Raw genomic sequence first — 17,184 nt, forward strand, 5'->3', positions numbered from 1 at the left:
TTTTGAAGAAAAGTCACTGAGAATAGCATGCCGAACGATGCTCCTTACCACAGACTTGCTGATGCCCTGGCACGAGAAACTGTGGGGATCTGGAGCCACGCTAGCTGATCTGAAGATTGAGGAGCTGGCCGGGTGGTCCTGAGCTCATAACTAGGAGGTGCAGTGCGCTAAGGTGGGTCAGGCTGAAGGGCCCCAAGGATTAGCGTCCAGGTCCCCCGTCACACAGCCTTCCTGCTCCCTCTCCAGGGACCACATAGTCCCTGCCCAATTTAAAGTTAGACTGCACACTCACAAACTTTCAGGTCTGCCAGCTGAGGAACCTGGGCTCCCGGGAGTCCACAGATTCTGTGTCCTGTCCCCGGAGGCTCCTGCTGATGTGAGAGGGACAGAGAACGTGAAGGTTGGGACTTGTTGTGACCTGGCCCGGTGTACGCCACACGCTCTGGGACAGGGCTGGTCCTTTACTAGGCCTGGACACTTGAGCAGAAGAATGAGTTGTCTCCTTTTATAATCACTGTGTGGCCTTGGATCTGTTCACCCAACTTTGAGAAAGGCTACTCGCTGGGTGGGAGTGTGAGACCCCCCCCCCCAACTTTATATAAAGGTTTTAGAGTCAAAGCTCAACTTGGACATGTGGATTTTATTTATTATTTATTTTTTACAGGTTTTTCTCTTTCCTCTTCCCTTCCTGGCCGTCTACAATAAAGACGGTATTTAGAATTTAGATTACTAAAATGCAGCTATAAATGAGACAGGAGAATTTACAATGTTTCATACTATGCCATAATATATCTTCTGGAATTTTATCAGCGATACAAGTCAAAGCGAAACGTTATAGCAAGATTATCTCTTGTTTTCTATCTGCCTCTGGGATGGCGTTTGCTGCCTGGGGGTTGGGGGGGGGGACACCTGGACCCAAGAAGTCTGAGACTGGATCAGTGTCTCCTCAGCCCCACCCTCCTAGATGCAGGCAACTTCTCTATCCACACCCAACAACAGCAAAACAATTCCCCGAAGCCCACGGCTCTCCCGCTTCCTCGCCCTCACTTCTGTAACGCCAAACTACACGGGCGAATTACAAATATTATCTTACATCGCTCCCCATCCCAGTTGCTCACTCACGGGTGTCAAAGTTCCCAACTCTTTCTGTTCCTCACTCCCTCTCTCTGCTCATGTGGCTAAGGCTGTAGCACCCGCTTCCTTACCACCTCATCCCCAGCCCCAGAGCCCCGTGGAGCAATGAGATCTCCCACTTCTTAAAAAACACACCATCATTTCTTAGATCCAGTGTCATATTTATTTAGAAATATTGAACAAAGGACCAAGGGAACGATACTTATCTGTAACCCCATTGCCCAGAGAGGAAGCAACTGCTAATTAGCATCTCATCAGAGTTTTCCAGAATTTTCTACAGACTTAATCAAATATCCACGAGGCAAATAATTGAAAAATAAGATTAGGGAGGCACTGAATGCACTGTTTTGTGGCCTGCTCCCCCCTCCTGTTTATTACATTGTGATAATTTCCCATCATCCAGTATTTCTCAAGACGTGCTTTCTGGTGGCTGTATTGCATTACACCGTTGAACTCAACCTGAATTTACTTGAACATTCCTTCCCAATTGGACATCAAGATTGGTATATTTTTGTACTGCAGATTAATGTGTTTTGGGCTGTAATTTATATTCTTATATACAGATCTTTAATTGCACCCTTAGGGTTTTTTTTGTTTGTTTGTTTCGTTCGTTTGTTTGTTTGTTTGAAAAGGCATCTTATATAGACCAGGCTGATCTCAAACTTGCTATGTGGTTGAGGACTTCCTTTAACTTCTGTCTCTTTAAGGGCTGAGATTACAGTCATGACCCCTCACTGGCTGCAGCACTTGGGAAAGCAGGCCCTACACCTTGCCTGGGCAGCTTGGTGGAGCTGGCCCTGGTGGCAGCAAACCAAGCAAGGTGAGCAAACCAAGAGCGTGAGCTAGGGAGAGCTGGCCTGCTTCTCATCTGCTGTGGACAAGGGATGTCCACCCTCCTTGCCCCTCAATGCCTGAGGCAAGCAGGAGAGCTGGCCCCCGGGGCCATGAGACCTAGGGAGTTAACCCTGCCTCTCACTGGCTGTGGTGTTCTGGAGATCAGACCCTATATGTCCACCGGGCAGCTAGAGCCTGGTGATGAGGGCGCAGGTGAACTAGCCCCGGGGGCTGGCCCTGGCCCTGGCCAGCTGCTGCATTGGGTGAGGTAGCTGGGGCAGTGCTGGAGAACTCCCCCTGGTGGTGTGGGTGCTGGAGAGCTACTGGGCTGACCAACTCAGCCACCAGCCAGGCCCAGATCCAGGTTTTTGAGTTGGTCCATCCCAACTTCTGATCTTCTGGAGCACGGGAAGGGGCCAGTCCTGCAGGTCCAAAGCTGCAGGACCTCCATGACACAGCACAACAACAGGGTAACTGAGAGGAGGCCCCGTGAGGATCCAGATAGTGCAGCAGAAGCCTTGAACCAGACCAAGGACTCATTGCAATGAACAGTAAAGGGGTGGACAGAAGGGGAATACGCTGGGGCGCACTGGGACACGTCACAGCTTCCATGATGAGATTTGATTTTCATCACCACGATGAGGGGTGGTTTTGTCTTTATGCATACGAAGGCTCGCCAGCTTGTGTGTGTGCGCACCATGTGTGCAGTGTCCATGGAAGTCGGAGGAGGGCTGGAACCCTGGACCTGGAGTGACAGGAGACAGTGTGAGCTGCTTTGTGGGTGTGGATCTACTGCAAGGACACAGAGCACTCTCACCTGCTGGGCCATCCCTCCAGCGCTCAGTTCTCATCCTCAAATCTTTCTTTTGTAAATGGAATTGTCAGATGCATTACTTAAGTTAGAGGTAAGAAGGGAGTGCTAGGACGGTTATTTAACCCAGGGCATGGACCTTCTGCCCCTAAGTAAGCAGAATTCTTGGTTGTTTTGAACATCCTGTTTGAGATGTCTGTAGGAAAACAAGCACCTCCTCTGTGGGCAGTCTGGGTTTTATTACTTGTGTTGATGTCTCTTGGCTCTTGGCCAGCCGGACATGCAGACTAGGTCCCAGCGGGAGCGGCTTCTGTCCCCTGCCCTGCCTCTTAATGCCCTTTCTCTTATGCCTGACTCCCTGAGAGTCCCAGAGGAAGGAGGCAGGCCCAATAGAGGAATGGAAGGCTTGTGTGGGACTGTGGTGGCCTGCAGCCAGCTAGCAGGAGGGCAGGATTGCTGCTTGGAGGTCAGACTCATTATGGTGTAGATGATGCTGGGCACTGAAGCCAGAGTGGGTGGGGCCTGCATGGCCTCTGTGGCTCTGGATTTGTGTGCTTATAAGCTTCTCAGACAAGGTAACTGTGCAGCCAGAAGTGTCAGTCGTGGAGAGCCCAGGGGTGGGGTGATGAGGGACACAGCAAGCACCCCCAAATCAGATAAAGCAGGAGTACTGGAAGCTGCTGCTACTATAGGGTGGGGATTGGAGGGGGACCCCAACTTGAGGTTGCTCTGGGTGGTCAGTGCCCTGTGACCAGACAGGTCTGGGCTCTTGTGCTTGGACCTAACTCCTGTCTCTGCTGTAAACTCTCAGAGCTCTAGGCCTCGTCTAACCTCTATGGAATTCATCCCACCTCTGTTCAGATTTGGGAAGGAAGAGTATACTACCATACGTGTCTCTACATTTTCTTTTAAAGATTTATTTATTTTACACATAGGCGTACACCTTAACTGTCTTCAAACATCTTCAGACACACCAGAAAAGAACATGAGATCCCATTACAGATGGTTGTGAGCCACCATATAGTTGCTGGGATTTGAACTCAGGACCTCTGGAAGAGCAATCAGTGTTCTTTACCTCCGAGTCATCTCTCCAGGCCCTGTGTCTCTACATTTTCATGTTCATGCATGCACTTCCTAAACAAGTCCTGGGCTTGCACTTGGGCCTGGCTGAATTTGGGACAGAGTAGGAGGAAGTGATGCTTTCTGCCCTTGGTATAGTGTTGGAAACCTAGGACACAGGAGAGGAGCACATGGCTGTGAGCCTGAAGGGGCAGGAAGTCCTTCTGCACATGTGTTGTGTGCTGTGTAGCACTGCTTCATAGGGAGAACACAGAACTTGATGGTGGGCAGTGTGGGAAATGGGGAAGGCTCATGCTTGGCTGGTGTGTGGGGCTATGAGGTAGGAAAGGGTGGGAGAAGGCTGGAAGCTAGGCAGGCGGGCGGGCAGTACCTAAAAGGCCCTGAAAAGCATCTGCTGGGTCCTGAGAGCAGTGAGGAGCTACTTATGGATGTCAGTCAGGAGAGTGATGCCATCTTAAGTGCTTCTTAAAATGGTCCTCCTGATGCCCGGCCAGGGAGAGACTGAAGCAGGCAATTTCAGTGACTATTACCTATTTGTTTATTTTTCAGATTGGGTTTTACTATCCCAGGCTGACATCAAACTCACCGACCTCCTGCCTCAGTTTCACAGATGCTGGTATTGTAGGTGTGAGCCACTGCACTAGCCAAAGACTCATTAGTCTTGAGATCAGCCCAGAGGCTACCGTGGAGGCCCAGGGACAGGTGCTGGGCCCTAGCCTGGTCCAGGCCAGGGCAGGAGCAGAAGGTGACTTGTGAGTGATTCTGTGTCAGAATTACTGGGATTTGGTGCTGTGTCTCTGGAGTGTCGATCCCCACAGCTCCACCTTCTGTCCCACAGTGGTATTGGCATAGGATGACTCACACAAGGCAAGACCCCCCCAACCCATGCACAGCCCTGCCCTCCCTCACCTACAGACCCATCTGCTGCCCCAAGCTTTCCTGGCAGCCTCCTTTACCTCCTTGTTCCTCAGGCTGTAGATAATGGGGTTCAGCATGGGGGTCACCACAGCGTAGAGGACTGTAAAGACCTGGTCTGAGATACGAGCCTCTTTGCTCTTGGGTTTCATGTACATGAAGATGATGGTACTGTAGAAAAGCAGAACCACAGCCAGGTGTGCCGAGCAGGTGGAGAAGGCTTTGCGGCGCCCGGTGGCTGAGGGCACCCTCAGGATGGTGGCCAGGATTAGCATGTAGGACAGGCAGATGAGGGTCAGGGGTACGGGCAGCAGGAGGATGGCTCCCACCAGCAGAAAGGCATCGCTGACTGATGTATCCCCACAGGCCAACTTCAGCACAGCCAGGATCTCACAGGTGAAGTGTCTGATCACGTGGCGGCCGCAGAAGGGCAGCCTCATGGCGATGACCGTCTCTGTCACTGACTTGAAGAGGCAGAGCACCCAGGAGGTTCCCGCTAGCATCAGGCAGAGCCTGTGGCTCATGAGCACGGGGTACCTGAGCGGCTGGCAGATGGCCAAGTAGCGGTCGTAGGCCATGACCGCTAGCAGCAGGCACTCGGTGGAGCCCGTAGAGAGGCTCAGACACATCTGGATGGCACAGCCACTAAAGGAGATGGTCTTCCGGGATGACAGGAGGTGGACCAGCATCAGGGGCACAAAGGTAGACGTGTAGCAGATGTCCAAGATGGAAAGGTTACCCAGGAAAAAGTACATGGGCGTGTGTAGGCGAGCATCCAAGATGCTCACCACCACGATGGCCGTGTTCCCCAGCAGGGTCACCAGGTACATAACTGAACACAGAGGAAAGAGTAGGTGCTCCAGGGCTGGGTAGCCAGAAAATCCCTTCAAGATGAACTCAGAGAATGCTGTTCTGTTGCTGGGCTCCATAATGGAGGGTTCTGGTTGGATACACAGATGGAGGAAAGGACAGAGGGTGCAGCTCGTGGGACCACAGAGATTGTCAAGGCCTTTTCCAGCGTGGCGACACTTTCTGTGACCTTGGGACAGACTCCTCGCCCTCTGTAGGCTTCAGTTCATCCGTGTGAGAAGGGTGGGCGGTTTAGAGCAGTGTTTCCCTAAAAGGCTGTTCTTGGCAGTCTGAAGAATCACTGTGAGCCAATGCTGACTGAAGCACAGGCTTTACTAGAGGACTTGTCTTACGTTTATTAGTAGCTCTCCAAAAGCAATGCAGACCATGTGCTCCCGAAGTCCTTTGACCCTAGATCCCCTTCCCACACGTAACCTATCACAGACAAGGAGCCTATGGACAGTTTGGGAGCTGATGAGTAGGATCGGAGATCCACACACTGGATTCATTTGGAAGGCTGTCGAAACACACCTTGTTTTCCTCGCAGCGTTTCTGGCTCAGTGGGTCTGTATGCGGCTGCAGTGCTACTGGCCCAGGCGGGCACCACACTTAAAGCTAGAACGTCTCTGGAGGGCCTCGTGTCTTTCAGGCAGTCTCTGAGCCATTACTTGGTTCCCACTGTCTGGAACTCATTTATCCCTCAGAGTCGGGGTCTGGCTTGTCTCTTCAGGTCAGCTCTGGTCCCCACACACCCTATACTTTGTGTCTCTAAGCCTGTGAGTGGGAACGCCCCCCTCCCCACCACAGAGATGCTCGGTCAGCAGCTTTGTGTGGGCTGAAGCTTTAGAAGTTGCTTCTTTTTGTGAGCTCTCTAGTGACAGGCAAGAAAAAACAGACCCTGAGACACAGTCCCCAGTCTTATTTTCTCCCGGCCAGAACAAAGGATGCTTTGGCTTCCAAACCTCCAAGGTTGTTAACACAGGAGGTTTCCTGACAGCTTCATTGGCGAGATCTCTTGTGGCGGGTGGGGAAACTGAGCTCACACAGTAGCTGCCAGGGAAGTAAATCTCCTGGAGGGCTCTTCACAGCATTGTAACATCGAACCACACGGAGCTGACATTTGCCTCCAACAAGCCCCATATCTGCTGCCCTAGATGGGCACCCCCCTGCTTCCTCCCCACAATCCTCTCACCAGCAAAAAACAGACAAGCAAACAAAACCACCCTCCCCCCAAAACAAACAACCTAACAAAATAAAACAAACAAACAAACAAACAAAAGACAGGTTTAAACCCTTTTTCAGTGTCGGAGTACCTGAGACGATGCTACCATAGCATGAACCACAGTGCCCAAATCCAGCTCCTCTCTGTCTCTCCAGCTGGAGACTCCTCCCCCATTTATTTGCTGCTTGTCTAATCTTTCCAGAAAGCAAGAAGTGACTTAGGACCACCAAACACCGTGCTAGGCATCAGGGGAACAACTGAGCACGTGGTTGCCTCCAGGGCTGACTCCAAACCCTTCAACCATGCCGGACCTCTCCTCCCTACGAGGCACACAAACTTCTTTTTGGTGAGGGGGCTCTTGAAGCGTCTCTCTGTGCTTCTAACATACCTCAGTGTCAAGGCTGGGTGGTCCTGCTGGATATTCCTCCTTCTTACACAGTATTAACAGAGAGTCAAGAGCTTAGTCCTACACCGAGCCCCACCTTGGGAAATCAAGGCCCCTTCTGTAGCAAGGAGAGCTCTGATCTAGTCCCAGGGATTCAAGTAGAAGCTTTGGTCTCAACGTGACTGTGCCCACATCACTGTGAGGTCAGGAGGAGTATGAGCTGAGAGTTCCCCACCAAAGCTCAGTGGGGATTCTCTGAGGCTGGGTGTTTGGGTGGGGCCTCTCTGGGATCAGGGCTCCATCCGAGACAAGCACTGTGTCAGGATTGAGGCAAGGCACAGTCTTCTCTTGAAGCTCCAGTGACAGGATTAAGTCTTGCCCTCCTCTTCGAGTAGTCGCACAGGCACCCGAGGTCCTGGGCTATGTGCTGGAACACACAGACACATACATGCAACTGAGTGCACAAACGCCTGTCTACCACACCATATGCATGAGTGTCCACCCTACCCATGGGCTCGTATGTGTATGTGTGTCATTCCTAAACTCACGTGAATGCATGTAAACAGATCTCTCTCTCTCTCTCTCTCTCTCTCTCTCTCTCTCTCTCTCTCTCTCGTGTCACACACACACACACACACACACACACACACACACACACACCAGGACTGGCAGACTTTTGGTCCTATGGCCAAAGTGCTTTACTGAGCTAGGCAGAATGGCCCAATTTCTAGAGGAGGTACATAAAGACCTCAGCTTGTTGAGAGGTGAAGGGGAGTCCATTAGGAAGGAACAACCCCGAGGGTGGGGGTTACAGAGAAGCCTGGGATAAGCTGACAAAATGGACTGCATGTTCTGTCTGCTTCCCAGCCTTCATGCCAAAGCAGAGTCTCCCCAGCTCTGCCTTTTCTCCTACAACCAGGGAGACGCAGGCCAGGGAGCCCTTTCTGTCTTCTCCACTCTCCTGACCCACTGCTCCCTAAAACTCAGTTCACTCAGTAAGCCTTTCCTCACCTCTTAAGCCAGTCCGCTTCCTACCTTGGTGTTCTTCAGCCTTGGGTGAGCCACCTCTCTCACTTCTTGTCTGCTGTGTCCCCTCCCAGGCCACAGGGATGTCATCTCCTTTCCTCTCCCCCCTTGGGTTCTGAAGGCCAAGTATGTGAGACTAGGTAGTGTCTTGCTGTCTTCCTGCAATAGTTGGACTAACGTAAACGGAAGGGCCAATTGGCCAATTCTGGACTGCTTTCAGCCTAAAGAGTCACTCTTGCAGAACCTGCTCATTAACAGGATCCTTACATTTGGGGAAACTGAGGCTCAGAGATCGTCAGTATCACAGGAATGAGAGTGGGAAGCCAAAGCCTTGGTTGTTCCTCAGGGCTCTCCACCCTTCATTTCCTCTGCACAAACCTGTCTCACCTTCGGCCTCCTCCAGATCTGGGCTCTGGCTCCTGGGGGGAGAAGTTTCATTCCAGCCTGACTTTCCAAACCATGGGAACACGCCAAGCTTTTCTTGTGTGGGGTTGTTGTCGTCGTCGTTGTTATTGTTTTGAGGAATTCATGAAGAGTTTGCAACTTGATAAAATTAAGTGTAACATTTAGAACTTGGCAGGATTATTGTTCGGGCTGAGACTCAGCAGGAGTCTCTGAGGCGGAGGGTTAGGACATTCTGGTGAGATCAAGGCTGGATAGATCTCAGTAGCTTACTGCAGGCAGGAGGGGGCCTCTCCATTCTGGGCAGATCTCAGTGCTCTCCTGGCCAACACTCTTCTAGGGAGCAAGCAGGCCAAATGAAAGTAGCACCATTCCAAGTGCCCTGTGTACCAAGGGATCGCACAATCCCCAAGACAACTTAAAGAGAGGAGAGGAAGTGTGCCCAGCTAACAAACTTTGGGATGCTTCAGGGAGGATGTCCCAAAGACCCAATTACACTAGTAAGTTTCCAGTCTAGTTAGAGAGCTTAATTGGTGTAAAAAAAATTGGAGAAAGTGACTCGAGGTTCAGGAATCCATGCAGGTCAGTCCCCAGCCAGAATCGGCCCAGGGACACTTACAAGTCAATCAATGAATGGGTAGGTGCTTAATGAGTGAATTCATAATTAATGAATACATAGACAATTTTAATAAGTTCACAAATTAAACCGGAGAACAAGTGAGCAGAAAATAAGCACTGTGGCCTCCCAGGTAGGGGTGAGAGGTCTTGGGTCAGCACTCATCAAGAGTTCACAAAATTATAAAATCTGAGGTGTGACAAGGGAGGCACAGGGTAGAGAAACAAGTAAAACTGCCTTGGTTTGACTATTTCGATGAGTCAGTGCTTGAAAACCATTTTGACCAAGACCTATTGTATGGACAAGAGATTGCTGTACAGAGGTCCAGTGGCAGCTCAGTGCCATTTAGTGAGGCAGAAGGATGGCTATGGTTGGTTCACTGTGTCATTTGTCCCCAGTCAATACAGAACAGGTGTGCCCAGGTGGCTAGTGACAGCCCAGGTGTAGTGACAGCCCAGGTGGTTAGTGACTGCCCAGGTGGTTAGTGATTGCCCAGGTGGTTAGTGACCAGGTGACTAGTGACTGTCCAGGTGGCTAATGACCACCCAGGTGGCTAGTGACCGATATCCGCTGCCTCCCCTGGGTCCCTTTTCCCTGTACTCAAGGCATCCGTGTGATGCCTCTTCACTGAAGTTCCTAGCTTCCAGGGTCCATACCTCTGATGACTTAGGGATCTCTTTAAGCAGTGTTCTAAGGTGTGAGGGAGGGTGTAGCTTAAAGCTCCTCTCCTAGACACAGGGCTTGTCTTGACAAAACCACCCTTGCTACCATTTCATTTTGGAGCTGGATGTTGTCATTGTCATTGCTGAACTTTTTTTAAAAGCTTGGTTTCCTTTTTATTTTATGTGCATTGGTGTTTTGCCTGTGTGCACGTGTCTGTGCATCCATGCTCTTAACCTCTTCACCCCTTTTTTTAACCTTTTACTGCTGTGTTTTGTTACGTTGACATTCAGTTATTTGGAGTCCATAGCTTTCTCTCTCTCTCTCTCTCTCTCTCTCTCTCTCTCTCTCTCTCTTGTCTGTTCATGTTCCCAAGTTATAAATACATTTTAAAAATATTTTTTCCTGATAACTTACATTTTTTGTTGTGACTCTTTTGAGACAGGATCTCACTCTGTAGCTAGCCCGGGCTAGCCTGGAACTCATGGCCATCTTCATTCCTCAGTCTTTTCAACTTGTTTTTCGCTTTGGCTCATTTTTAGACGATATCTTCTCTGCACCGAGTGAATTTGGCAAACTTATTTACTTCCCATAACAGAATTTATTATAAAGACTGTCCTTCACAGACCTTAAACAGCCACTTTGGGGAAGTTTGAAGCCAGCCTGGGCTCTATGGCAAGAACATGCTTTTTTTTTTTTAAGTTACGTAGGTCATACACTAATCTCACAGGTACTCGTGTGTCTGTTTTTGGACACCCTGGTCTGTCCTAAAGAGATGCCTCTTCCTGTCCTCACACTACACTGTTTTGTTTTGTTTTTTTCTTTTCTTTTATTTTTTCGGAGCTGGGGACCGAACCCAGGGCCTTGTGCTTGCTAGGCAACTGATCTACCACTGAGCTAAATCCCCAACCCCTTCACACTACACTGTTTTAACTGCTGTGGTCACCTTACAGTAAATGAACATCTCTAAGCTGCTGTGACCCAGCCCTAAGCCCTGTCAGCCCCTTCAACAATTCTTTGGCCATCCTTGAACATTTCTTTCCCACACGGATTTTGCAATCAACTTGTCAGATTTCATGAAAGGTCTTCTGGAACCCTGCAGGTGATTGATTGTCTGGTTTGGGGTGGGACTTGATATCTTTACAAAAATCAAGTTTTCTCATGCATGAACATTGTCCCTCCATTAATACATGTCTTTGGCTTTGTTCTGATCACACGATTCTTCTTATATGTCAACAGCGTGATTTACAGCAATATTTGTGCGGTATGGTGTGTGTGCATGTGTGTGTGTGTGTGCGCGTGTGTGCGTGTGTGAATTGAATTTTCTATTTCCTCCTGCTGTTTGTTTTTGTTTTTGTTTTTCTGCTGTTTGTTCTTATCCTGCAGATTAGTCTGAGAGGGAAGGAGAGTTGACCAGCTCCCAGGCTCCCCCTGGTGGCCATCAAGCCAATGCTCATGACCTTTGAAGATGGGGCTGGGATCCCAGTAAAATCCTGAACTGGGGCGCTCAGGCCTGACAGATTACTAGGGCAGCAGGAATCTTGAATCTAGGAACAAGGCAGATATAAAATCTGGGTATCCTTGGGTGATTGTCCACATGGTCTCTGGGGCTCTACTACTGTCAATACTGTGAAACCCCTAAGAAAGAGGTATCTGCAATCTGCATCTGAAGAATCCAGCCTTCTAGGACGAGCTAGGGGATGTAAAATGTTGTCTTCTAGAAATGTCGTGGCTGTTGCACTCATGAACTTGCTGTGGTTGTTACCTGCTCAAGACCCGTGCAAGATCAAGCCAAATAGATCAGTCAGCATTCCAGTAGAGAAGGGGGGAGGGGGAGAATCAGAAGGGAGAGTGAAGGAGAGAGAGAGAGGGGGTAGGGAACGCTCCCATAAGAAGGGTGGGAAGGGGATGTGATCAAGACATGTTGTACAGATAAATATAAGATAAAAATATCTAGGTTCCCCAAACCCCTCACCAACAGATCTTGTTCTCTAAACTTGATGATGATTTCACACCATTTTTTCCCGTTTTCCCTTTCCTTTGTGGGACTGATGGTGAGCCAGGCCCCAGGCACAACAGGCAAGTGCCCCATCCCTGAGCTGAACAGCCAGCCACATCAGAGGTCACTTTCAATAAAGCAAACCCTCAAATATAATTTCACTTTATGAACCAGGATGGCTTTTCCTATGAATGAACTGACAAGTTAGAAAACTACGTCCTGACCTCGGGTTCAGAAGACAAGCTCTTGTGTCTGCTGCCCCAGACTGTTTGGAAACCTTTCTGAAAAGCGGTAGAAGGTAGAATTTGTACCTAGTTAAACAAAGAGATTTCCAAGGAGTCTGAAAAACAAGAGACAGTGCCACCAACTGGCCAGAAATACTGAGGAATTCTGGGGAGACAGCAAGCGGATGAGTTGGGGTGAAGCACAGCCAAGGAAGGAGGGAGCTGCTGTGGGTGGCATCAGCTCAGGGAAGCGGGCAAGGGAGGGCCTCAGTGGGCATTGTCATCTGAGACAGAAGGGTCTCTGGGGGAAGGATGAGCTCAGATGATGGCCCCACCCCCAGTAGCTCCTCCAGCCTGAGACAATGTGTGCCTGCGAATCACAGTCACAAAGAAGCACAAAGTCAGACAGAGGTGGGGAATCCTAGATAAGAAAACGCCAGTAAGAAGTAGAACGCACTCAGGAAAGTCAGCACCGGAGGAGGAAAACCAGACCCAACAAAGAATCAGCACTAAAGAAGACAAAACAAGCAGAAGAGGAGGTCCTGTGATTGACACGCCACAGGGATAAGAATAGATTTTTATTACTGTTCCACAGAACAGTAATAAATCAGCATGAAAGGAAAGCCAGCTAAGGAATGAGAGTCGGGCTCACTCCTTTAGTCTCAGCACTCGGGAGGCAGAGGCAGGTGGATCTCTGAGAGTTCAAGGCCAGCCTCGTCTACACAGCGAGTTCAGGGGTAGCCAGGGCAAATGAATGAATGCATGAATGAATGAATGAATGAATGAATGAATATATAGGAAAAGAAAAGAAGATCTATTCTGCCGATCGTTAAAGGCTTATGTTAAAAGCAAGTCACCAAGTCAGAAAGCATAGTTGAGGAGTACTCCCTAATAACCAGGTCTGTAATCTCTGTACTTGGGAGGTGAGGCAGGAGGATTGCCAGGCATTCTAGGCCAACCTTACAATATGAAATGAAGAGAAAGGAGCGGTGGCATGCTTGGCTAAACTACAGAAAAGAATTTCAGGATATGCTGTCTGACTGGTTAGTTTGGACTGTGCCCGTCTTCTGTCTTCTGTCCGTTATAAACAATACTCTGTGAACCTTGAACTTAATGGGTGGCAGTGCTTCCTTTCCTGGGCTTCCTTCTAGGAGCAGAGCCACAGTCACATGGAAATTCTCTTTCTCGTGTTGAGGAGCTACTGGGCTCTTCTCAAGGCAGCTGCCTAATTTTGCACCCCTGCAGCTGTGCACAAGGCTTCTAGCTCCTTGGAATTCTTGCTAATATTTGACTTTTTCTTTCTTCCCCTTTCTCCTCCCCCTCTTCTTTTTTTACTGTAGCTGTGCAAAAATAGAGGATGAAGTGGTCTCTCCTGGATTTTATTTCCACCCCAGTGAGTAATGACATTGGACCTCTTTTCTGTGTTTATTGGTGATTTTTATCTTTGAGAAACTAGTTCTTCAAACTTTATCTTAAAGTCGTGGTATCTATCTTTCTGTGAGTTCTTCACGTCTCCTGAGTGTGAGTCCCTCGTCAGATGGACTCTTCACAACACCTTCACGCATCCTGTGAGTTGCCTTTAAATCCCCCGTCCCTAATATTTTGAGCAGGTTATGAGGAATTGCTATTTTTCTTTAAATGTTTAGTTCATTGGCCAGAAAAGCCACCACTCTTGTGCTTTTTCTGTTTACCAATTCAACCTCTTTACTGAGCAGAAGTTGTTCAGGTCTGCTTTCTACTTCAGTGATAGGATGTCATGACCAAACACTACCTGGGGAAGAGAGGGCTTATTTCACCTTACAACTCATGAAGAGAAGTCAGGACAGGAATTTGAACAGGGCAGGAACCTGGAGGCAGGAGCTGATGCAGAGACTTGCAGGGTGCTGCTGACTGGCTTGCTTCCTGAGGCTTTCCTATAGAACCCAGGACCACCAGCCCAGAGCTGGCCCCACCTACGATGGGGTGGGCCCTCCGGCGAGAATCATTAGTCAAGCAAATGCCCTCCAGACTTGTCTACAATCAGTCATTGGAGGTGTTCCCTCCATTGATGTTCCTCTTCTAGCTTGTATCAAATTGACAATAAGGACAAAAGTCTACTCAGGTTTTTCTATTTTTGGGGGGAGGGTGAATTTGGGTTTGTGCAACATGTACACACACACACACACACACACATCCATGAGCTTTTTCATTTGCCTGTGTGAATGCTGATGTGTGTGCACCGTGACACAAGTGTGGAGGTCAAAGGACAACCTCAGGTGTCTTAACCTTCCACCACATTTGAGACGGGGCTTCTAGATTGTTCTTCTGCTACGTGTGCCAGGCCGGCTGGCTGACAAGCCTCCAGGGACCCTCCTGTGTCCATTCCTAATCTCCCCGTAGGATTGCTGGGATTGGAACACCTTCTTCCCGGGTATTCTGAGAAGAGACTTGGGATCCTCCTGCAGGCTGGCGTCTCTCCTGGGCTCCCCGATGCTCATACCCTGACCTGTGCTTCAGCCCAGGCTTTCTAAGATCTGATAAGTTTGGGGACCTCCAAGTTTATCATAATCCCAAACCCCCACAGCTCCTGCCCCTGAGATTCAACCAGAAGGACTTGTCACTTCCCCCGGGTGCTGTTCCTGAAAGTTCTCTGCTGTGGCATCCTGTGCTGAACTCCAGGGACAACCTCCCAGAAGGTCAAATTAGACTGAAGGTCAATTAGAAAGGGCTAATTGAACACTGCTTTGGGTGATTTTCACGATCACACGGGTGTCCTGATGGGAGCCAAGCTCTCGGGGATGCTGACTGCCCTGGGTGCTCCTCCTTCCCCCCCAGGGAGACTTGGATGAGTCGGATTCCTGGGGGTTCCTCTTCTTACTACAAACAAACAAACAAACAAACAAACGCTGATTACTCAGTGGAATTGGCTCTCAAGCAGGAGACAGAAACAAATACACAGGCCTCCACTACCTTCCAGTTTCTCACCAGGAGCATCAGGGATACTTTGGCGAGGGACCACACCGGTTCCCTTCTGCTGCACCGTCACACCACTGGAGGACATTTACCCATTTCTGGTTCTTGCGCACCAAGTGCAGGCTCCGTCCTCCTGACATGTCTAGATGTAGCTCATGTTTCCAAACGTTCTCTAGGAAAGTGGCTACGCCCAGGCTGGATCCAAAGGCGTCAAAGGACATCCTCAGCCAGGCAGCCACCGAGATGCCCAGTGATAAAGATCACCAGCTGTTGTCAGGTCCACTTGGCTTGGTCCTGGACTTCGGCTCTCTGACTTCAGTGACTGTGCAGGACTCACCTTTGTTTCCCTCAGAACAGGACACGGCTTGGAACGCCTAGGCTACTGTGAAGTGCGACAGCCCTCAGCAGGCAAGTCAGTAAACAACACTCCTCCACGTCTCTGCTTCAGTTCCTGTCCTGAGCTCCTCAATGATGGTTGTGGCGGGGAGCTGTAAGTCAAACCAACCCTTCCTCCCCAGGTTGCTTTGGGGCATGGCCTTTTATCACAGCAATAGAAGGCAATTTGGGGCAAGTAGAAATGCAATGAAAGCCACACTTCGAACTTTTTGGCAGCCATACCAGAGAGGCTAATGTATGAACGTGGTCAGAATAGTTAGTAACGATGTATTTGCATCCTTTTCTGTTCTAAGTCTTTGGAATACTGAGTGTGTACAACACACACAGCATCTCAACTCAGACTAGCTGTGTCTCCTCACTGACCAAGCAGGTAGTGGCTGCCATATTGGGCAACACCCGAAGGTTTTACTTACCTACCAACCCCACAACAGTTGCCTACTTTTCTTGCAATTTTTGCCTTTCCTTCCTTCCATCCTTTCTTCCTCCCTCCCTCTTTCTTTCTTTCTTTCTTTCTTTCTTTCTTTCTTTCTTTCTTCCTTCCTTCCTTCCTTCCTTCCTTCCTTCCTTCCTCCTTCCTTCCTTCCTTCCTTTCTTTCTTTCTTTCTTTCTTTCTTTCTTTCTTTCTTTCTTTCTTTCTTTCTTGTCATGTGTAGTTTTATGCTCTATTATCTCCAGGAAGTGACCACACTACCAGCCCCCACCGAGCTTCCCTTGAATCCTTGGACAAAAGACTCATACACAGTTTGTTCCTTTTCAACCTGCCTTGGACACATTGCTGAGTGTTACTATCTCCTGCCTAGAAAAGTGCCCCCTTAATAACAGACTTATCTCCGCTCCTCCCACCTGCTAGTCCTGCCTAGCCCCTGCCAAACATCCATGACCATCTTGCCGGTAGCAATGGCCGCAGGCCCCAGCTGCTCCCAAGACCTCGAATGGCTGCTGGCTTCTTCCCCTCCAAATCATGATAAGATCTCTTCCTCTCCTTCCTTGTGCCTGCCTTTTCCTCCCGGGACCCAGAAGTCCAGCCTATACCTTCTACCCAGCAATTGGCCCATGGCTTCCTTTACTGACAGATAAAGAACCAATAGGGGAACAGAACCTTAGCATTGGAGCTGCCCCCCTACACGTCCTTCCTCCTTCCGTTCGCTCATTCGTTCGTTAGTTAGTTCGTTCGTTTGTTCCTTCCTTCCTTCCTTGAAAAATTTCAGATATATAAAGAATACGAGATAAAGCTACAATAAATAACTGTGTTGGTTGGGTTCCAGTAGCTGTAACAAAAACAACTCAAGGACAGAAAGAGATCAGAGTTTCAGAGGGTCCGGTCAATGGTTATGCCAATGCAAAAACACAGCTCCCACCGCAGCCTGTATCACCCCAACCCCTCCACAACAATGACATTCTACTCCATTAATCAGTCTTGCAGAACGCCCAGTTCAAGTGTGGCTTCCTTCCAGGAACTTCTGTTCACCGTTGCTTAGGCCAGTGTCCTTGGGTTCATGATGATGGCTGGAGTGAGTGCCAAGGAGCTTCTGTATGACATGGTGTCCAGAAAGCAGAGGAAAGGAATATGGGAAAGATATAACTCCTAAGGACACATCTGCAGTGACCTACTTCTCCAACAAGGCCCTACACCGCAAAGATTCCACAGCCTCCCCAAACAGTGCCACCATCTGGAACCA

At 49.4% G+C, this 17,184-nt stretch overlaps 1 protein-coding gene across 1 annotated transcript; it reads right to left on the reverse strand.

Annotated features, from left to right (window-relative positions):
* Positions 1-4,764: 4,764 nt before the first annotated feature.
* On the reverse strand, positions 4,765-5,703 carry Or13j1 (olfactory receptor family 13 subfamily J member 1). The gene has a single exon (NM_001000407.1). It carries the CDS (start codon positions 5,701-5,703, stop codon positions 4,765-4,767), a length of 939 nt encoding a protein of 312 aa, NP_001000407.1.
* Between the last annotated feature and the right edge of the window lie 11,481 nt (positions 5,704-17,184).

Source organism: Rattus norvegicus, chromosome 5 (genome assembly GCF_036323735.1).
Source record: "Rattus norvegicus strain BN/NHsdMcwi chromosome 5, GRCr8, whole genome shotgun sequence".
NCBI classification, from domain to species: domain Eukaryota; kingdom Metazoa; phylum Chordata; class Mammalia; order Rodentia; family Muridae; genus Rattus; species Rattus norvegicus.